This window comes from Ochotona princeps, chromosome 10 (genome assembly GCF_030435755.1).
Source record: "Ochotona princeps isolate mOchPri1 chromosome 10, mOchPri1.hap1, whole genome shotgun sequence".
In the NCBI taxonomy this organism is placed as follows: domain Eukaryota; kingdom Metazoa; phylum Chordata; class Mammalia; order Lagomorpha; family Ochotonidae; genus Ochotona; species Ochotona princeps.
This window is the reverse complement of record NC_080841.1, coordinates 36,936,071-36,950,794: the sequence shown is the minus strand read 5'-3', so window position 1 is coordinate 36,950,794 and position 14,724 is coordinate 36,936,071. Positions and strand designations below refer to the sequence as shown.

The 14,724-nt window shown below is 37.9% G+C and overlaps 1 protein-coding gene across 1 annotated transcript in view; it reads right to left on the bottom strand.

Moving 5' to 3' along the window:
* PLXDC2 (plexin domain containing 2) overlaps nt 1-14,724 on the bottom strand; it is a 415,329-nt gene that overhangs the window by 107,882 nt on the left and 292,723 nt on the right. Inside the window, exons 5-6 of the mRNA XM_004578559.3 lie at nt 8,335-8,457; nt 3,075-3,193 (exon numbers count right to left, since the gene is read on the bottom strand). Coding sequence (XP_004578616.2) covers nt 3,075-3,193; nt 8,335-8,457 — 242 coding nt within the window. The remainder of the gene's footprint in view (nt 1-3,074; nt 3,194-8,334; nt 8,458-14,724) is intronic.

Genomic DNA, 14,724 nt, shown 5'->3' with positions numbered 1-14,724 from the left:
TGCACTTGGCATTCCTATCAACAATTTCAGTCTGTGTTTAACATGGAAAGAAACCTAAAATTTCACCTCTTTTAAAAAATTTGTTATCATCATCATCATCATTATTATTTTATTGGAAAGGCATATCCACAGAAAAAAGGAGACACAGAGAGAAAGATCTTCCATCTCTTGGTTTACTCCCCAAGTGGCCGCAACGGCTGGAGCTGAGCCGACCTGAAGCCTGGAGCTTCCCATGTAGGTGCAGGCTCCCAAGGCCTTTGGGGCATCTTTCACTGCTTTCCCAGGCCACAAGCAGAGAATTGGGACAGGAAATGTAACAGCTAGGACACGAACCAGCACCCACACAGGATCCCAGAGGATGCAAGGTGAGGCTCTTAGCCACTAGGCTATCACGCTGGGCCCAAAATTTCACTTCTTGTGTTGGGTTCTAATGATTTGCTTATGCCTTTAGCTATGAATATCTCTTCTGACTTTACCTGTGTTTGCATAATATAAGCAAGTTGATATGAGGTTATTTAACAATAAATATTTACAAGGACTCACTGAAAGGAAAATGAGACTAGATATAGTGAATTATTATTCATAATCTTGGAAGAGAAAAAAAAATGCTGAGATACCTTAGGATCACCAAACTAAGGCTTTAAATCCCAAATTTGTGCTTAACTAGCTCTATGCTCTCCAGCATGCCATTTATTCTCTGATGTGGTCTGCTGAAGTATAAAACAGAGATCATCACGCATGATCTACTCTACAATTAAGCCACCATAAACATTTATTGAAAATCTTCAGTGTACCCATGTTTCTGCAAAATACCAAAGAATATTAAAATTCAGGACGTTATTGAGGAATTCAGTACCATTAATATATGTGCAAGTACTTTGTGAAGGGTAGTTCATTACACAGACCGCTATTTTATGCTACCAGGTGGTTGTAAATATATTTCTAAAAGTGCCAGGAATATTTAATTCTCATTGTCAAGGCAAAGCAACTTTGATCTAGGATAATTTTACAACTAGAAATTTGCATCAGCAAAATACAATTTATAGTAATTACCAGGGAAAAAAAGGTAGAAAAGGAAAGAAAAGACTGCTTTCTCTACAGGACAGAGCAGAGGGTGGAGTAGTTATTTCAGCTGACCCTGAGGAAGCCAACAGCCCATGAGAGTGAAGGTCCTAGCCCCTGGGCTTTCCATGCAGCTTCTTGCAAGCGCTGCCATGGTGGCAGGTGATGATCCATCGCTTGGGCCCCCACCACAAATGTAGGAGATCAGCGCAGGGCTTCTTGTCATGATTTCAGCCCCAGTTGCTATGGGAATTTGGACAGTGAGCCAGCAGATGGAAGATCTCTGACACACACACTCTCTCTCTCCCTCTCTGCCTTTCAAGATGAAACAACAATAAAATAAGAATTTTTCAACAGAGAAAGTGTAGGCAAAAAATAAACCATGACTTCTCTGGAGACAGAGAGAACATGTTCACCCATGCATTGACTGGAAATGTCAAGACAGCATTCATATCACTTGTCAACTTATATTTTCCATATTAAAACAAGAAAATAATAATGGAAAAATGTTTATTGGATGAAGAAAAAGAAAAACGCTAAAAAGTGGCAACCAAAGACATGAGGAAAATAGGAACAATTGTTTATTTCTCTGCAATGGGAGAAATCCCATGAGAGTGGTGAGATCAAGACAGCCACACTAAGGATGAACGCTAGAGAAAAGGCCTCTGTTTTGGAAAAGCCTACAGTTAGTGAGGTCTGAGACTACAGAATTCCTGGCCTTAATCTTTCCAGAAACTTCACCACTATTGGTTTAAATTGCTATAAGCTAACATTTCAAAATGATACTGGGTACTATCAGCAACACACTAGATGATACTGGAAACTAGAAATGAATGAATCCTTTTGAGGAATACTCCTTCAGTATGTAGCAAATGTGACAGAAGCCAATATAGCAAGACTAAGATCTGAGTACAGGTAAGGAACACAACATGAGACACATTACTACTTTCTATTTCCATTATTGCGCCAAGAAAATTATATATTCCATGTGGAAGAAGAATCACATGATATGGTTATGGGATTTTTTTAAAGAAAAATTAACTGAAATGTGCTATTCTTCACCCTGTGAGATACAGATTACAGATGATCTGTCCAAAAGTTATTGTTAGCAACCTTTCTGTAACTGAAAATTCACTTTCTAAGGGGAAGAAAATCCCTCAATTGGGAAGAAGACAACTGGAAAGAGTGCACCATTCAGAGCAAACACCAATCCATAAGTCAATGAAACCATTATTAATTTATACTGCTGTGACTGTCCAAAAATACTATTGCATTTGTCATTCTTGGAACTTATTTCCTTATTCACTGTATAAATGATCTTAATTATATTGTTGAAACAATTTGAAATAAAACATGTTATTATCCTATTTTAGATAGTCTATAAATTTGAGACTATCATTAAGTAAATATTCATTTTTTGTCTATTTATTAAACACAACAACCACAGTTTAAATTTCCTTATTCTTTCTCTCTCCTGGGTCTTTAGTTAGTCTTTCCTCCCAGGTTACAAGAAACATAAGGCAAAGGGATGATCAGCTCAGCTGTCCTAGAACTAATTCAGTAATGGGTCATTGAACTACAACATCCCTATTCTCACTACTATTGCTTTGGGAATTAGAACTGAAGTCAAGGAATCAACAAGGCAAAAAAAGCAAACAAGTGAAAAATAAAAGTGCACATGTTGAGATTTAGATGCAAAATCTCTTCATGTTGGATATTTTTCCCTTATAAAAACCACTGTAACACCACTAAAAATAATTATTCATAATTTAATGAAATTCATAGGTTAGAGTGCCAATTGTAGCAGAATGCAAAACCAAAACCAAATCCAAAGAATTACCAATCAGTATAATTAAGAAGGTTAAAAAAAAAGAAATTATTTTTCTTAAGTAGTAAAAACCAAGTGATAAGGAAACAGGGGTTCACAACTAAAGTACTCCCCTCTTGATATCTGATGGAAGATAGTAGTCAGGATGAAGGCTGAGGGAAATGACCACTAATGTGTCACTTACTTCTTTGTATCCAAAGATGATGCGTCCATCCATAAGCAGGGTAGCCTGGAACGTGAAGCTTCCCAGGTTGTAATTATCCTGGAGATGTACATGGTCCCACTGGACAACAAGCGCTGTGCCTAAAAAGTCCATTGAAACCAGACAAAACACAATGAGAAAAATTCACAAATCAATGCTGGTGACAGTTGTCATGAAAACCTGAACCTGGCTTCCAAATCTAGTACTTATTCTATTTCAGATTTATGGGAACTCTGTTATTGAAATAGCACTTGGGATTTCTTTTTTTTAATAAAGGATTGAATATCATCTGAATATTTGGTAAAAATCTAACCTTTTACTGAGGGTTAAAAGTGTGCCAAACCAGTGTGGAGAATTTTACCTAAGGGATTGCATTATTATTAATGGACCCTGTCTGCTTTAATTTCCATGAACCAATTTCAAAATGTAACCCAAGTGGAATAAACCCATATTTTGACAAATGGTGGGAAAGAAACACATTTTTAAAATACAAGAAAAATCTCTTTTCCACACTTGATTTTATACTTTTCCACCCTAAATAAGTTCCTTTCATTTGGCTCTGCTGTGGCTATTGAGAGATTTGGGGGAATGGATCAGAAGATGGAAGATCTTTGGCCACTTGCCACTCCCAGCTTCTTTGATTCTCAAATAAAAATTTGAAAAGGAATAAATATTGTTCTCTATGTACTATCTAACATAAAGAACAATTTAGTTAGGCAGCCAGAAAATCTGGAGAAAATATGGCCAAGAGAAAACCAAGAGCTGAAGAACTGACTTGACATTTCCCAAGAACTGCCTACTGGCACACCGACCTGCCCTGCTTCTCTGAAGCTAGTTAGATATCCAAATCAGACCGTACATTGCTCCACCATGTCACAAGCTTACAGGGATGAGGCAGCCTAGATTCTCAATCAAATGTTCTGCTCAATAATGGAGGCCAGTTTTTAAATCTCCAGAATAAAAACAGACATCATGAACTAATGTTATACAAGATGATTATCAACTGCAGTTTCTGATTCTGTGCCTGATTAGCTTGTTGATAATCAGTAGGAACTGTACAGTGCCATTGGCTAATCATGAGAAAATCGTCTTTGCAGTAAAGTATCTTACTAGTATAATTTCTCCATTTTTTTGTGTGTGCAATAGTGTTCTGTGACTCACTTACATGGTTAGTAATTATCCAGTCTCGCTCTAAGAAGCATCATCTGTTTTATAAAATCTGGTGCCTTAAATCACTTTTAAAATTCATTTTTCAAAAATGTATTTATTTGAAAGGCAGAATTAGAGAGAGAGAGAGAGAGAGAGAGAGAGAGCGCGCGCACATTGAGTCCCCATATGGCTAGATAATGCCAGAGGCCAGGAACTCCATCCTGGTCTTCCATAAAGATAAAGAACCTTTTCCAATGTGGAAAAATAGGCCCAACACCTTGTAGTCCTCCATTCTTTTTCCAGACATGTTAGCAGGGAGCTGGATTGGAAGCTGAGTACCAAGACTCACCCTAGTGTTCCAATATGGATTCCAGCATCGCAGGTGGTGGCTTACTTTGCTATGCTACAATGCCAGCCCTGGTACCTTCATTCTCATAGAAATATGACCTAATGAATAATTTTTAAAAATATTTTGCCTCCTCTGGAGGAGCTTTGCTTTCCTAAATTGCTGAGCATTTTCTCAATATTCTTAACCAATCGATTGTAAAAACACATCACCAAGTTTCTATAATATAAAAGGAACTCCTGTGAAAACCTTACGGTGTTTAAAATTGTTTCATCCATTTAACAAAGCACAATAACTAAGCTTTCATCATTAGATCATAGGAACTCAATATTCCCATTGCAACTAGATGGTCCCACCTAGAGACCATTATGCTCCTCAGTGAAATAAGCCAATCCCGAAAGGACAAATACCATATGTTCTCTCTCATATAAGGAAACTGTTATGCAAACTGTAAGATCAATAGCTGTTTCCATATTGTTTTTGCTGCATCCCATGTATTTTGATGTTTTTTTAATTTTGTTTTCATTTCTTCCAAATACTTTCTTTTCTCTTGTCAAATTCATTGCTGGCTCATGGATCACACTGAGGCATCATTTTCCCCAAGAGGCTTTGGTATTTTCTTTTCTTCACCCATGTGTTGGTTATTTTTTTGACTCCATGGTGCTGTATTTTTTCTTCTTTTTGTTTTTGTTTTAACTTCATACCTTTTGTTGACCTTATATCATGGATTCTCATTTAAGGGAATGTATAGTGATAAAGTAATAGGGATGACCGTATCCAGATATGAAGATACAATGCAATGTGCATTCCTACTTCCAAATCAAAGATGGAATCTCAATGGAGCTGTTTGACATATCTAGACAATGGGATGTTAGACTGTCTGACATTGTCTTTACCAACAATGTCAGGGCACACTTAAAAAACACACTGATGGGGCCCGGCGGCGTGGCCTAGCAGCTAAAGTCCTCGCCTTGAAAGCCCCGGGATCCCATATGGGCGCCGGTTCTAATCCCGGCAGCTCCACTTCCCATCCAGCTCCCTGCTTGTGGCCTGGGAAAGCAGTTGAGGACAGCCCAAGGCTTTGGGACCCTGCACCCGCGTGGGAGACCCGGAAGAGGTTCCTGGTTCCCGGCATAGGATTGGCGCGTACCGGCCCGTTGCGGCTCACTTGGGGAGTGAAACATCGGATGGAAGATCTTCCTCTCTGTCTCTCCTCCTCTCTGTATATCCGGCTTTCCAATAATAATAAAATCTTAAAAAAAAAAAAAAAACACACACACTGATGGATTTACAACTCCTTATGAAGGACTATACTGTTGTAACAACGTGGGAGAAATGAATCGGGAGATGAGGATTTGAGGGAGGGAATTCCACACTCAATGGAATTGCACCATTAAATTAAAAATTCAAAATATAAATTCAATAAATAAATATACATCCGAATGGTCACTGTCCTTCTCTAACACTTTAGTCTTCAGAGTGGTGTGTTTGATTTATTACAATTATTCAAATAAATATAAAATCCAGATATTTAGCATATCTAGGAACATAGTACATGAGAAGATACAGAAGGGGAGAGAATTGCTTTACATGCTTTATGGTTTTGATGTTAGTAACATGAAAACTTAGTCACTTTCCTGTGCTTGAAAGTGCACATCCCTGATGGCATCTAGAGGATGAGAGTTTGAAAAGCAGTCCCACAAAAACAGAACAAAACAAAACAAAAGCTAATTAATTTCTTTACATCTTTTCCTTTATAGTTATGTAAGGTAGATACCTAGAATGATCATGTATGTGAGTTTATGTGATAAACTTCAGGTAAGCTTCTGACTATAGTTCTGACCCAATGTATAGTTACAATCCTCTTATACCTTCTTGGGTGTTAGTGCCTCATTTAAAAAAAGAAAAAACATCATAAAGATAAAAATATCAGTTGTAAAAACAATAGGGAAAAATCTAACATTTCGAGTTACTTCATTCAGGGCAGCACCTTGCTGTTATTCAAATAGTGTAAAGTATGTTTCTTGAAGGCTACATCCAACAGTTTTTAGTTTCATTCTTCCTAAACTTTTTGACCTCTGAAATGGCTCCTGTACACTTGATGGAAGATTGCTTTTGTCAAAATGATTGTATCTTCCCAAGGCCCCTGTCACCACCAAGGCTATATCCCCTACTAGTAAATTTCCTCCTTGACTGTCAGAAGTAACATGGCAATAGATATAACACTCTAAATCCTTCCTCTATTTTCAGAGATAAAATCGTAATTTGATCAACTAATGACTATTTTTGTAGTAGAAAGAGAAAAATGTTGAATTGATTTATCCAAAACAAAATCTTCTTCATAATTTCTCTATCAAACTTACAGCTTTTAATAAGATATAGAGAAGAAATTTATGTCTTTAAGACTTGAATTTTCTCAGATTTGAATAGCACTCAATTATATCCTAGGTTTGCTCTAATTTGCATGTTTGTAGAAGAAACTAAAATGACAGACTGCTGTCATACTCAATATATTCAATAAAGTTTAACAGTTTATATTTCCTATTTTAAAGTCTAAAAAATCCAATTTTCTTTTGTGTCCTTTAAGCACCCATTATATATCACATCTCTCTTCCTCTCTCTCTCACATACATATATACCATATGCCATACATAGATTTAAAAGGCAGAGAGACAGAGCAAGGGAGACAGAGAAAAAGAATTTCTATGCACTGGAAAATCTACATGAATTTGAGTAGGCCAGCCCGAAGTCAGGAGTCAAAAACTTGGTCTGGGTCTCCCACAGGGGTGGCAGGAACCCAGGTGCTTGGGCCATCATTCACCGCCTCTCAAGTGCATAAGTAGGAAATTAGATCAGAGGCATAGAGTAGCTAGGACTTAAACCAGGCACTCAGATAGGAGACGACTGTGTCCCTAGGGGCAATTTAACCTTTTGTGCCACAATTGTATTTTTACAAAAAAGCATGTCCATCTTAGGGATAGAGTTTATATGTTTTGAAACATAATAACAATGTGGTATTCTTTTTTTTAAAAGATTTTATTATTATTGGAAAGCCAGATATACAGAGAGGAGGAGAAACAGAGAGGAAGATCTTCCATCCGATGTTTCACTCCCCAAGTGAGCCGCAATGGGCTGGTACGTGCCAATCCTATGCCGGGAACCAGGAACCTCTTCCGGGTCTCCCACGCGGGTGCAGGGTCCCAAAGGTTTGGGCCGTCCTCAACTGCTTTCCCAGGCCACAAGCAGGGAGCTGGATGGGAAGTGGAGCTGCTGGGATTAGAAACCGGCGCCCATATGGGATCCCGGGGCTTTCAAGGTGAGGACTTTTAGCCGCTAGGCCACGCCACCGGGCCCGTGTTATTCTTCTTAAAGTGTCCCTTCTTAAAGGTTAGAATTGGCAAAATTAGTCTTATTTTGAGTTCTTATATAAAAAGTACTGAAAATAGCATTAAATAAAGGTATTTGCTTGGTTTGATATATTCTGCACAGAAATTTGTATAGTGTATGACAGATGTTAATAAGCATTTGCTGAATGAACAAATGAATGAATAAGTGATTGATATTTGACCGCATTCTTCAGGCTATATCCTAACTAACTGATCAATTCAGCATTTGCATCCAGCAGTTTACAAATCTAGTATAAGTAACAAAACCCATACAACCAAGTTTACAAAAATATTAAGGTGAATCTGATGCTTAATGCTTCAAAATACACATTTAGCAAAAATACAGCTTATCAGTACATACCATTATCGAAATATCTGACTGTTGAATTTCTGGACACACTGGGATCGAAGTTTGCCATTAAAGGTGCTATATACTGTGTGGCTGTCAGCATTCGGTGCACAACTTCTCCAGTGTATATGAAACCTGCAATTAGAAAAACAGAAAATACTTAAAACAAAAATCAGGTAAAAGTGTAATTAAAATATTTTCAAGCCAACTACAGTCAGATTTTGAAAACAAAATACAATGGCTATGAAAATGAAAGCTGAAAGTGATTAACTATATTATGTCTAGGTTAAGGCACAAATGTCATATGAGTTTGCAATGCCTTGAAGACTGATAAGTCAGAAATCTATAATATGTATATTTTAACAGTAGGAAAAAATGTCTCTTATCTCGAAGAAATTATTATTTTAAGCAAACATTGACATAACATTACAATAATCCAAATACTCAACTTATTATTAAATCCCTGTTACTGTAATATCACTAACATGCAAATCCTGTTTACATGTTAATTCATTTCCATGCTGTTTATCTGGCTTTTCTTAAACAGTAATTTAAGCAAACGACTTCTTAGAAACTCACACATGCTAACGCATAGATAATGTTTAGATTCCTTTTTGTGTGGAAGTTGGAAGAGCTTTCAAGGCTTTTACATTCCTCAGATGGCTCAAGTCTTTGAACACTCTCACACTACTAGAAAGATAAAGTCCATTTGGTTGCCAATGAGATGGCTAAAAACACACACCAACCATGATGGCAATGCACAAATGCCTCTCTAATAATTTAGGGAGTTATCACTGCCAGCAGTTGGATGATGACAGGGAATTTACTATGGAGGATGTCAGCAGCTCTGAATTAACCTTCAATAGCTCCTATGTTACAACTGTAACCCACTGCCAATTATTCACACTACTTTATTTACTTTGTGGATCACTCATGACAAATGGTTAATCCTCTGTTGGCTTCTTGCCAGGAGGGTCTCTAGTTGCCTCAAGGGCAAGTTAGCTCAGAGAATACTGATTCTAATATCCATTTAGGAAGTGTACAAACAAAAATAAACACCCAAATGTAAATTCAAGGCAAGTTATTTGCAACAATGTTATGAAATATTTACACAATTAGATCTCCTTTTTTTGTTTCCATGAGACTTAACAAAACAAAATACATAAGGATTGAAAAAAATCTCCTATTAAAAAAAAGAATACTGAAAAACCACTGAGAGCCACAACGGTGATACGCTCATCGGTTGGATTTCTATTTAGATCTTCAGAAGCAAACTCTTATTTTTAAAAGATTTATTTTATTTTTATTGGAAAGTCAAATATACAGAGAGGAGGAGAGACAGGAAGATCTTCCATTTGTTGGCTTACTCCCCTAAGAGGCCACCACGGCAGAAGCTGCACCTATCCGAAGCCAGGAGCCAGAAGCCTCTTCCAGGTCTCCCACATGGGTACAGAGTTCCAAGGCTTTGGGCTGTCTTTGGTTGCTTTGCAAGCCACAGCAGGGAGCTGGATAGAAAGCAGGGCCACTGGGATTAGAACCAGCACCCACATCCATATATGATCCCAGCATGTGCAAGGTGAGGACTTAAACCGACAGGCTATCACACAGGGCCCCAGAACCAAACTCTTAATGTTTAAAGTCCGACACCACACATTAAAGCAATAAGGATGCAGAGTGTCTATTTTTCAGAATCTCTGGTTTTTTTTTTCCTCATCTCATCAACAAAGAATACACAAAAGTTCTATTCTAGTTTCTTTTAAGGAAGATGAACTATGCTCTGAAAGTTCTGTTTGTTTGCTTGTTTTTCAGTGAAAATAATTCACTCTCAGTAACAATTTCACTGTTTTGTGTTCCATATATACTAGTGGAAGAAACTGCTTGCAGTACTAGGGGCCACAGCTTAGGCCTGAAGGTAATCAAAAATTCATGAAAAATTTACTCTTCTAAACAACTTTCTAAGAAAATCAGGAGCAGTTTGCAGAGACACAAAGTTTGAAAATATATGAACACTGACAATTTCAGATACTTAGTCCTTACTGTTAGCAATTACCATAAACCTCAATGTTTGTTATGTACGTAGAGCAAAAACAATACAAAAGTCCATCCAGTGTGCAGGCCATGGGAATTCTTACCCACTAAATTCTTTAGTCAGGAGAATGCTTTCTCAATCTATAACCATACATATTTCAAAGGCAAAATTTCAAATTTCTCACAATTAGGTAAACATTCAAAATTTGTTAGAATGCAAATGTTATAGCTACAGTCATTGTCTCAAGATTTCTATATAAGAAGAGACGACAAGAGCCCGGTGCGATTGCCGAGTGGCTAAAGCCCTTGCTTCACACGTGCTGGGACCCTGTTTGAGTGCCGGTTCTAATCCCAGCAGGCCTGTTTCCCATCCAGCTCTCTACTTGTGTCTGGGAATGCAATTGAGGACAGCCCAAAGCTTTGGGACCCTGCACCATGTGGGAGAGCCAGAAGAGGCTCCAGGCTCCTGGCTTTGGATGGGCTCAGCTCCAACTGTTGCAGGAGTTTGGGGAGTGAATCACCAGACAGAAGATCTTCCTCTCTGTCTCTCCTCCTCTGTGTATATCTAACTGTCCAATAAAAATAAATATTAAAAAAATAAACAAGAAGAAGAGATGGCAACAAACATGGAGAGATGTAGAGAGACAGAGATCTCGTCATCGGTTCACTCCTCAAATATTTGCAAAGGCCAAGAATGACTAGCCGAAGCCAGGAGCCAGACCTGTGCATGGGTCATTTGGCAACAAATGGGCAGTGGGAACCGAATCACTGCAGCCATCATCACTGGCTCGTACAACCTGCATCAGCAGCAAATCAAGCCAGAAGACAGCAAGGAACGCCACTGACAAAGCCATACAGCTGTTTTAATTGCTAGATTACATCCCTAACTTGCTTAGTCACACTTCTTGGTTCTTCTTTTACTGCAACATTAAGATAAGTTTCAATTTTGATGTTTGTGACTACTACAGGTGTTGCGGTTAACATGAACTGAAAAGTGCCAACCATCACTACTCTATTTCCACAACTGTGACTACTGCCAGTGCTAGTAGCAATACCACCCCAGAGAGCAATCTGAAATCTAACCCCAGAGAAAATAAGCTACGCTACTGTGCGAAACATGCTGAATTTTAAAACGTCAGAAAATACTTGTTTTTCTCAGTGATAATGAAAACTATTCCCACTGATGTCTCAGATTATGTTTAACTTTAGTGATGGACTCCTTTTTCCTTGTTACTAGAACTTGCAAATGTTATTTTGTAGTAGTGAATAACTGTGTGGAGAAACCTTACAAACTTGCTGAGAGCAGGGAAACAATCAAGTGTTAAATAAAATAAGCTACACAAATCAATGAAACAAAATGTTTCCTACATTATGGAGGCACTCTTAGTTACCAGTGTCTCAAACAGCAAATTTCTTTTTCTTTGACTGTCCTAGGCATGCTTCCCTATTTAAAACATTATCTTTTTTAGTTCCTTCACATTGTTGGATAATTCAAGAAATACCTTTTTAATTATTTTCTGCAACTTTGTGGTAGTTGTCTGAATAGCTAATCATAAAATTAAACCATAAAATTTCTTCCCAGCTCATCTCTCCTTCTAGTATAAACAGCAGTCATCTGTGTAGTCACACGATTTGCAGAAAGGTAGTTATTATTCAGGCAATTCAGTACTCAGAGAGATAGCTTTAAAAGAACAAAGAGAAACAGCATGTTTTGTTCCTTGTTTCTGACATGACAAATTACTAATTTGCCTTTCTCTTTCACTGTAGTTACTGTCCTACTACTTTTCTCTTGCACCTCGAAGAATCTCCATGGGCTATTCTCTGTAGGTGGTTTCTTGCCACCTGAAAAATCTATAATCCTCATCAATTCATTTGGGGATCCACTAAAGGTCCTGCTATGAACAAATCCTACTCAAATATTAATAGCAATAACATCCATTAACTGCAGTCATACATCTACTAACTACAAATATCACTGAAATAACAAATTACCCTATGCCTATATAGTAAATTATACTAGTAAATTATACTAGTTTTATGTATTCTTTTCATTGTAACCTTACAATAACTTTGAAAGGAACAATGGTTGCTTTTATCTCTTCCATTAAATGATGCTTTGAATAAGCATGGGTCATTTGCCTAAAGCCACACAACTAGAACAGATCTTGGGACTCTATAGGTTATGAGCTCTTTCACAGCATATTTCAGAATTCACTGTGTGTTCAGTCTATGACAGGTGGCGCAGAGGATGGTAAATTAGGTGATAATCCCTTTTCCTTCTCTTGAAGTCTGCAGGGATGGTGACAATCCCCAAAGGCAAATTAAAAATGCCAATAGAAGGGAATTTCTGGAACCATATATTCTCTCTCACTAGATTTCACACATAATCAAGGACTTTGAACCACATTTCTTTCTGTGTGAAATTCCTAGCATTTACATCTTAGAGCAGAACTTTTGTTACCTCTGCTATTTTTCTTGCATCAGAAGAGCCTCTGCATTTCCAACTGGAATATTCTTAGCAATAGGTTTAAATTAGATTCCTGTTTTGCGTTCCTAGCTGTGTACCTAAATAACTTAACCCCCTATGCTTCAGCTGCCTGAGCTGTCACATGTGAATGTAGTAATATCAGCATCACTGGGCTGTTGTAATGACAGAAAGAACAGATACAGGGACAGCCCTAAAAAAGAATGTTCAAGAATCGGAGGAAAAGGAAACAATCGTCGAAATTTAATCTAGCTTTTCTGCTTTGAAACCTTGACTGATTAACACACACTATTTTGTTACAGATTTCTACTAGAATGCTTTCACATTTAAAAGTTGTATTGTAGGGGCTAGCAGAGGCAGGAATCTGCTTGGGATTCTTGCATTTCCCACTGGAGTGTCTGGATTTGAGTCCCAGATTTGCCTTCAATCCCAGCCTCTTGTTACTGTGCACTCTGAGAGTCAGCAGGTGATGGCTCCAGTAGTTGGGTTTCCCAACACCTACCCACCTACAAGAGTGGCACTCAGTTTCTGGCTTCAAGCTCTGGCCTGGTCCAGCCAAGGATGTTGCAAGCACTTGGGAAGTACAACAGCAAAAGATAAGAAGTTTTGTGTTATCTATTCCTATCTGCCTTACAAATAAATGAATCCAATAAATAATTTAAAAGAACAATCTTTTAAAGAAAGCATCTTGAACAATTGTGTTTTAGACCTAAATGTGTGATACATGCTTGTCCACATTATTCCTTTTTCAGTTTGGGTATAGCATCAGTAAGTCTAACTGCAAGACAATAGGTAATTTTTTTTAAAGGTTCAACATCCACTGTCCTCAGTCCGATATATATTTCCTGGAATTCTGAATGGAATATGCACCTTGTAAAAATATTAACCACCTACTGGCTGCAAATGGTTGTTTCATTTAATTAGAAGTGTCATGGCAATAAAAGAAGCATGGAAAAGCCATAATTGCCTGTGAAATATTCTGTAAAATTTTAATGTATAAGGGGTTACATAAAATATTCCCCTTCATCGTCTATCAGAAGTTGATATATTTGATCCTAGAGGGAAAGCCAGAGCCGATGGGCATGTCTGTAGTGCACTGAACATTTCTAGTTAAATGCTGCATTTTGAGTACAAATGATCATGGGAGATGTTACCTTTGCTAACATGTGTGTACTGTGATCTCTGCACATTAATCAAATTCATCTGAAATCTATGGCCTTTATCCCTCAGGATTCGGAGCACACATTCCTCACACCGGGTTCTCATTATTTCCACCTACAATATGTTGGACTTCTGTTCATGCAGAATGGAGGTATGTAGTTGGATTTTTGTTGTGGTTATTCCTGATTTTATTCACTAGTTCCATGAAGTGGTGGACCACTTGCTCAAAGCAAATAACGTCTGTGGAGTCGACACTGCAGAATAACAGGCTAAACTGCCACTTGTGGTGAGAGTTTCCTGTATCAGAAATCCATGTCTACTAATAATGCCCGCGAAGCAACAGGTGACGGCCCAAGTCCTTGCCCTGCCACCAATGGGGGAGACTCTGTCCTTGTCACTGCAGCTGTCAAGCAGTCCACCAACAGATGAAGATGTCTTTCTGTCTCTTTACCTCTCTCTGATTGTCTTTCATAAAAACGAATGAATCTTTAAAAAACAAATCTGAGCATAATCCAAGTTACATTTTACACAAATTTCATTTTATAAGTCACAAAACATTTTTACAGGCTATACACTACTCCTTAAAACACTTACTGATAATTCAGTCTGTGGATCCATGCTGGATTCATATGCGGCAGCAATTGTTACTTTGAAAATGAAAACCTATGGCCAGTTATCTAGTAATATAACTGTTCACCAGCTAACACTATACAAAGGATTCATGTCGC